Source organism: Triticum aestivum, chromosome 1A, assembly GCF_018294505.1.
Source record: "Triticum aestivum cultivar Chinese Spring chromosome 1A, IWGSC CS RefSeq v2.1, whole genome shotgun sequence".
In the NCBI taxonomy this organism is placed as follows: domain Eukaryota; kingdom Viridiplantae; phylum Streptophyta; class Magnoliopsida; order Poales; family Poaceae; genus Triticum; species Triticum aestivum.
The window spans coordinates 508176524-508185063 of NC_057794.1; the positions used below are offsets into that span (position 1 = coordinate 508176524).

General features: G+C 44.5%; 1 protein-coding gene across 1 annotated transcript; it reads right to left on the minus strand.

Moving 5' to 3' along the window:
- Positions 1–814: 814 nt before the first annotated feature.
- On the minus strand, positions 815–3324 carry LOC123039265 (uncharacterized). Its single transcript, XM_044462517.1, has 3 exons — positions 3309–3324; positions 1626–1830; positions 815–1265 (listed from the first exon to the last, which is right to left on the minus strand). The coding sequence occupies exons 1-3, from the start codon at positions 3322–3324 to the stop codon at positions 1016–1018; spliced, it is 471 nt and encodes a 156-aa protein (XP_044318452.1). The 3' UTR covers positions 815–1015.
- Between the last annotated feature and the right edge of the window lie 5216 nt (positions 3325–8540).

An 8540-nucleotide genomic window follows, 5' to 3' on the forward strand; every position in this document is an offset into this window, starting at 1 on the left:
CGGCTCCAAAACTTGCCATGTACGTACGATTCCGGCTCCCGTCAGCTACGCATGGATTGATTCCTAACATATGCATGAAGATTGCTAGCTTCTGCTTCCTCGATGCAGCCAGGGAAGTGGCCATTCGATCCTGAATTTCTCATGGCCGAGCAACCAGAATACTGTCATCTACGCGACGGGACTAACGGCCAGTTCGCCGGCTCAACGCTTACTGCAGCGGACGGAACGGTAAACATCTCGGCCGGGCGTCCGAAACGCGTCCTCTCCATCTCCATCCCATGATCAGTTCGGGCCGGAGCGACAGCCGTGGCCGACACGGGCCATTCTGCCGCAATCTGAAGCAGCACTACCGGGGAGAAGGTTGGGAGTGGCCATGGCGGAATCTGACAACGTCGCCTCCAAGGAAGACAAAGGTTTCTACAAGGAATTCAATGCTATTGAACATACTGCGCGCAGAAGGTTGAGTAGCCTCCCTGTTGCAAAGGTTTTCATGAGCTATATATTTTTCCCTGCAAAAATCGTCAACTATAAAGTTGTAGCTATTCAAAGGCAAAACTGTTATAAAGTATCAAATTTTTGGGATTTGCTGATTCATTTGCAATATAAGTATTTTCCAATTGCCTGTGCTCAAAAAGTTCTCAGATTTCGTAATAAAAAATTAGCCTGACTTCATATGAAGTTTAGACCTACACAAAAAGAGGTAGCATCTTTGCTACTGTTGAATAGCAAATCAGAGAAACCAGAGAAACAATAAAATAGTTAACCGCAGATTTATGGCGACATCAGATAACACATGCAGATTTTTGGCAAGAAGTCAGATAGATATTCCAAATTCCGTTGTTTACATGAATTGGTCCTCACAATCTCAGGGTACTCATTATACAAGCAGGAAGCTACATCAGTTTGGTTCATTTTGCCAAAACATGAGCTCCTTCAGTACAAGACATATTTATATGACGATAGCTACAGAAAAATTTCACGGTTTTACATATGATATCATCAGTAGTGATGCTAGCTAGTATGGGATCGGTCTTGCTCTGTGCTCTTCATCTTGTTGATCAGCGACAAGCAATCTGATGCTATTTCCATTTGCCCTTCTGGCTGCTTGTATAGATCCCAAGTGAACTTGGATTATCAAACCATAGCCCACACCCCGTGAATTAGACAAAACCATTATCGAACAAGAAGCAATCAGAAAAGATTGCATCATCTCCGGTTTCCTGTCAGTCTCCTTTTCTCCAATGCTGAATTGGTTCCCAATTTTTCTGCAAAAAATGAATTAGTAAGTTTGTTCGGTTAAGACAGTGAAGTATACAGATGTGCTATCCATGACATCGCAGCTTCACAAGTGACAAACGTGGAAGAAACTTTGTCCAGGGTGAGACAATATTAATCTTTGCGTTGCCACACATCATCAAGGTGGTTCTGCTCACACCAACGATTCCAAACAGCTACATACTAAACAGTGATTAATTAAATGTTATTGCTGACCACTTCCGCTAGAACGAAATAGATTGACATTTTTTTTCGCGGGGTGAAATAGATTGACATTAGAAACAAAAATCAATCAACATGAGACAAGGGGAGCAGCGGCGAGCAGAAGAGAAAGGGAATCGGAGACGTACCTGCGTCGTCTGGCTGCCGGCCGCACTCCCTCTATCAAGTGTAGGACGAGGGCGGGCGGGGGACGAAGCAGACGATGGTGGAAGCAAATGATCAGCCGGTGGCGTACGACGGAGACGACTGCGGCGGCGGCGGTGACTACGCCAAGGGATGCGGCGGCGGCGCCTAAATCTGACTCTAGTGCAAATGGGGTAAGGGATTGTGTGCCTAGTCCAGCCGAGCCGAAGTTTGAGAGGTTGCGGGCTTGTTTTGCAGGAGCCGAGAAGGGGTGCTCGAGCCGAGGAAGCCTGCGCACGGGAGCGGATCGTCGGATGGCGAGGTGGACCACGTGGCGTCATCTCACACAAGGTACGCAGGGAGAGCAGTTTACAGCCGGTATGCATAGAATTTTTTTCCGGTTTTTGCGTCAGACGTCATAATTGAAGATCAACCCGGACCTATTAACTGGTCACGTGTGGAGGTGCAACAGCAGAGTCGGATACGACGGATCACCGACGTGTGCGACGATTTCACGCGATCCTTCTTGATCTCAAGTGACGTGTGACGGCTCAAGACGTCTGCACTGTCCCGCGCCGGATTATCCGGTGCAACCCGTCCGTGCCAGCTCTTCTTCATCCACATCAATCTCGCGGGCTATGGCCGAGTCTTCCCTCCAATCGCGAAGGCTCATTTCCAATTGGTTGGTTCATCAAAAAAAATCCAATGCCTTCACGTGAGTACTAAACCGGCCACTAGTAGTGACTCTGATTTGACGTTTGGACGTAGCGCATAGTCACAGCAACGAGGTAGCAGCCTCGGGATTTGATTTGCATCACGCACACCGGCTCTCACAGTAGGAAGCGACAGTTGAATAGTGGCGTACTCTGAGACAGTCTCGGTCTCGCCGGATTGTAATGGCTGTTTGATGGAATTCAACCCCACTCAAATAGGTAGATCGACCGGCCACGTGTAATGATGCTCATAGAACCCTAGTTTCCTTTGATCTCCAAACTTCTCGACCCTGAAGGCCAATTCAAACTTTTTTAACCTTGATCAATGAACTCGGAGTTGATGTAGATCTTGACCGGCTCTTTCTTCACTAAAAAATTATGAACTTCTCGATCCCTAAGAAAAAGATCCCTCCAATAACTCAACACCACCGTGCGTAGGCCCCACGGTGGACGCCAACTGTCGTGAAATTGTCATGTCAGATGTCCTAGCGGAAGGACTTAGTCATGAGGCCAACGCATCTATGTGGTAGCTTGAGAGGGGTTGAGCGGAATCGACAAACACAACACAAGACGAGGATTTAGACAGATTCGGGCCCCGGGAAACATCATCCGGTAACAATCCTACATGTTGTTTGAGGCTAGATCTCATTATCATCACGAGGGAGTGGCCGTAAACCGACTCTCCTCTAATTGTGTCTAGCCCTAGAGATTGTTGTTTTCTTGTCCCTCTTTGGGGAGCCCTGCCCCTCCTTATATAAGTTAAAGGGGCGAGTTACATGTAGAGTCCATCTCGGACTAAGACTTAAACTATTTTGACTTCCCTTCCTGGGCTTCTTAACGTCTGCCGGTTTAACATTGTCTGCCGGTTTATCATTGTCTGCCGGTTTAACATTGTCTGCCGGGTTATGATTGACTTAACACCTGCCGGTGCTACCATCTGTCTTAACTCTGCCAGTTTAACACTCGTCGGTTTACCGTCTTTCTTAGCCATCTGTCTTAACTGTCTGCCGGTTTACCACCGGCCGGTTTACCGTCTGTCTTAGCCATCTGTCTTGACTCTCTGTCTTAACTCTCCGCCGGTTTACCATCCGCCGGTTTACCAAGTCCCAGCCGGTTTACAACTTCAGCCGGGTCATACCACGGGGTATATCCCCGACACCGTTGGCGCTTTTAATTTTTCTTATTAATTTGTTTGTTTCACCCTCTGACTGGTGGGACCCAACGTACTATGTGGAGAGAGGTAAGGTGACTAAGGCTGCATTATTTCTGCACCACTGTGGATAGTCTTACCACCAAAGCCACATGGCATGATTATGATTTAAATCCCAATGACTCCCACACAAAAAACACGGCATGCTTGTCACACGAATGCAGGAATGTATAAAAGGTTATTTTCCTCTCGTTGAACATAACGGGAGGGTTGTGTAGCTGGTTAGCCTGTTCGCTCATCAAACTTGAGGTCTCGGGTTCGATAGCTACACTTGAGCATAATTCGTGCCAGGAGGATTCTTTGACTGCTCAAAATGGATGGATACGAAGCTATACGATCAGTTACAGTCTCGGCGCTTGTTTTCTAGGGTTTGCACTCTTCACACTCTCTCAAGTATATATAATACACGCTGGAGCCTCAGCGCTTGTAGTTGCTCTCTTCACACTCTCTCACCCTCTCCAGATCTAAACAAGACTTCATTGGCCTCTCTCTCTCCCCTCACTGCTGGTCTGCTTGTAGTTGCTCTCTTCACACTCTCTCACCCTCTCCAGATCTAAACAAGACTTCATTGGCCTCTCTCTCTCCCCTCACCGCTGGTCAAGAGCGGGCAGGATCCGTTCGCCGGGAAGGGAAGGAGGCTTAACGCTGTCGCCGTCGGCGAGGGAGGGAATCCACTACCGGCGCAGCTATTCACTTTCACCCAGCGGCGGCGCGGGAGGGCCTCCGACCCGTTCTTATTCGCCGCCGTACATAGTGTGGGCCGAACGGCCTCCGGTTGCCCACAGAACCACACCCCAAGAACCTTAAGGTATAATTTACTTATTCCACATGCATTGCTCTAGCTACATGTGGGCTTCTTCCGCTTTTGCACTCGAATCTAGGTGTTGGATCAAACAGGAAAGTACTGGGGAAAGTTGTATACCATGATCTAGGACGTGGTTCAAAGAGGAAAGGAATGGGGGAAAGTAGTGGGAAAAGTTGTATAACATGAATCTAGGACGTGGTTCAAAAAGGAAAGGAAGGGGGAAAGTAGTGGGGAAAGTTGTATCGCATGAATCTAAGACGTGGTTCAAAGAGGAAAGGCATGGGGGAAAGTAGTGGGGAAAGTTGTATAGCATAAATCGAGGACGTGGTTCAAAGAGGAAGGGAAGGGGGGAAAGTACTAGTACAGACTGGCTATCCAGCACCTACGTTGGTCGAAAAGGGAAAACAATGACCAACACAATACGCACATCTGTAACAAACTGATCTTTTGTTTTGTTTTGGGGGACAAGGCTGTAGAGTTTGAGCGGGACTAGATTTGCTGCGCTCACATAGGGAAAGGTGTCTAAAGATAACAAAACTGGGCCAACACAAATATGCTCCTTGGTTGTTTGTTCTTTGTTGCAACAGACTGTGCATCACCCCAGTACATCGGTAGATGCACATGGTGCTGGTGCGTCCACTGTCCCGTGCAACTCTTCATCTATTGTTAATCTAAGGCCATGTTTGGTTAAAAACTCCCTAGTCCCTACCTGCTTGGTTCCAGGGACTAAACATGGAGTAGAGGTTATTAAATGACATGCTAAAAGACCATGTTACCCCTAGTAATGAACTAATAGAGACAAGGTGCGATTCGTGGCAGGGTCTTCTTTCTTTATCCCAAATGCCCACTTTTAGTCCCTAAAAGTCCCTCATGTTTGGTTTAGATGGGACTGACACGGAGTTTTTTTAGTCCCTCCACCAAAATGTCCCTGTAAACAAACACCCTCTAATAATGCCGTTGGAAAATTGATGCAATGCCACAGTTAAAAGCAAATTACATGTTTAACGAATTTTATTATTAATATAATATCTCTGTTAATATTAATCAATGCCACCGTTTGAGAAATACTACTGTCTTGCTTTCTTTCCCATTTAGATAAGGTAGATGCTTATTTTTGTTGGCTTCTGTGTCATCCACCGTTATTGACCACTAGTTGTTTCCTTTGCACCTCTGTGTAAACAGGGTTATCTACTTCACCTCGTTGACATTGTGACCTTTTGTTGCACTACACAAAACACTTTTGTTTTAAGAGTTTTTTGTGCAGTTCAACCAAAATGTCACACCGACAATGTTGCTTCATTGCTTGATCTTAGTGGAACTGCACAAGAGGAGATCTTACTTCCTATCCGTGTTGGCAAATTTGGTTCAGATCTTCTTCTTGTGAGTTGTTTGAATTCCGTGTCATGAGAGGTCAGTACTAGCCTTCTTTCACATGATTCTGCAATGTGCTTTCATATGTTTCTTGTACGGTAATGTTGCTTGATTTTAGTGAACTGCACAAATGGAGACAAGACTTCCAATCTGTATGTGCACCGTAATATCCCATTGAGGTAAGATAAGGATATTTCACAACTATTGGCCTGTATTTTGCCACTTTCATCGGAAAATTAATGTCATTATTTAGTGCTATACTTGTGCAACCTAATTGACATGCCAAATCTTACATTGAAGGCGAAGCTTGTCTGTTATTGAACCAAGTGATGAAGGGGAAGAACAAGTGGAAGAAAAACAAAAATCAACTCCCGGTGCTGTAATGAAGCACTGGAACTATGGTGACACAAGTAATGATATAGTTTTGCATCTTAATTTATTGTTATGGCTAGAACGAGCAATTGTTTTGCCACTGATTTGATGCCACTCTTAATGTAATACGTAATTATCTCTACTTGTGCAAACAGGGATCTTCTTTGAAGATACCATATATTTTAGTAGAACTGCACAAGAAGATGTTGGAAACATTAAACTAATTGAGGAGTATATAGTAAGCATGGCCACCACAGTAGATAGCAACAGATGGTTCCGAAGAAATGCTTCATTTGTATGCTCTACACAATAAGCCTCCTGACAAAGGTTGGTACTCGCCCACTGATTTCATCCATATGATTGAGCTTTGTCATCTCTATTCGTGTTGTGCTACTGTTTAGATACTGTCATCAAAAAGTGGTATTGTCCTTGAGAAGTGCTTCATCTGTGTTGTTTTAAATATTTCCTTTCCTTTTTTCGAGCAAACAGGGATGCTAGCATTTAGTTGTCCTCTTGTCTTTGCACAACAGGATCATCCTCCTCTAAAGAAGAATATGGAGTACGTGAAGTGACTAGTTCTGATTATGCCAGGATGAAGAAGTCATGTCTATCTTCTCATCAGAAGGAGGAATTGAAGGATGGTTACATTACCCCCCCCCCAAACCAAACTAACTTCAGCTCAGAAGGACTGACAAATATCCATTTTCTTGCTGTGATGCGCGAGTACAATGTTGTTCTAGGATTCTTTCCAGTGAGTTCCATTTTTCTAAAAGTGTGCTCTACATGGACCATGTAGGTGCCTGTTTAAACTGTCAATTCATAGTATAGTTTGCTTTATACTAATCAATTTTTTGTATTTGTGTAAACAAGGGTGCTCAGCTTGATCTCAATGGGAACTGCACAAAATGTTCATGAATACATCGAATCATTCATTTCCACCACAAGGAAGGAGGTGTCGAGCGAATTTGGTTGATTTTGGTGAAACTGCACAAGAAGAACAGCTGGTTTATTTAGCACGAGGTGCCATGTCAATGTCCGAACTGATGGCAAACCCTGCCCATTCCACAATCATAGGCATTTGATATTTTGGAATGGGACAACCTTGTCAAATTTTGCTCATTGATTTTAGCAAGAAGACATGCGTTTGATATTTTCGAATGGGACGCCCTTTGCTGTCAGTAGCGTCGATCCATTTTTTTCTTTATTCTTTAGTTGTGAAGTAAATATTGGCTCTGACATGTGAATCGCTGAGATGCATAATCATTGATTGTTTTGAATGTTCTCTATGAATTGCCAGGCTTGTGTGTTTGATTGCAATGTACAGGAACGCTAAAAAGCTGCTCAAACTCTTTGTACTCCTTCTGTTCCTTTTTACTTCGCACATTGTGAAAGTGCATACTTTTTTCTATAAGATTGGTCAAATTAGAGATACTTTGACTGCAGACAAAACTTGTATGCAGACTAGAAAGGACTGGAGGGAGTACATGTGAAACTGCTGCAAACGAGGTGATCACCCTGGGAATAATGCTAGTACGTATTGTTTTGCATGTTCATCCAATGCCAGTGATACAAGAATTCGAACTAATCAAAATAAATTCATTCATAAACGGTCGGATTTCATATAAACATGCTGGATTTCATTACATTTCATACATTGTTCAACTAAAAAGGGGTGCGCTGGATGTATAATTAATTAACCGAAGCTACCCACCTGTGTCCAGTAGCATACAACTGAAATGATCAAGTTCTCTAGCAAATGACTGTATCTCATGAGCTTGCCCAACCACGGAGCGGTCTTCAATCATCCTGTAATCATAAAATTGCTCCATTATGTACAACTCAGTGCCAGCAACCGGAGGGTAGCAGCGGTGGCCATACTTGGACCCGAGCGGCGGCGACCTACCGTGTTCTACTCTTCCTCATTTTCTGTGTGGCGCGGCCTCGTTGGCAGCTGGGCGGGGCCTCGGTGGAGCCGGCGTTGTCCTTTGTCTCGTTGCTAGCGGGTGATGTCTACTACACAACTTCTTCTTGTAGACGTTGTTGGGCCTCCAAGTGCAGAGGTTTGTAGGACAGTAGCAAATTTCCCTCAAGTGGATGACCTAAGGTTTATTAGTCCGTAGGAGGCGTAGGATGAAGATGGTCTCTCTCAAGCAACCATGCAACCAAATAACAAAGAGTCTCTTGTGTCCCCAACACACCCAATACAATGGTAAATTGTATAGGTGCACTAGTTCGGCGAAGAGATGGTGATACAAGTGCAATATGGATGGTAGATATAGGTTTTTGTAATCTGAAAATATAAAAACAGCAAGGTAACTAATGATAAAAGTGAGCACAAATGGTATTGCAATGCGTTGAAACAAGGCCTAGGGTTCATACTTTCACTAGTGCAAGTTCTCTCAACAATAATAACATATTTGGATCATATAACTATCCCTCAACATGCAAC

Excerpts from the sequence above, each read along its gene's own strand:
- LOC123039265 (XM_044462517.1), bottom strand. Across the intron at positions 1,266-1,625 it reads CCGGCAGCCAGACGACGCAG|AAAAATTGGGAACCAATTCA; the intron begins GTACGTCTCCGA and ends CATTTTTTGCAG.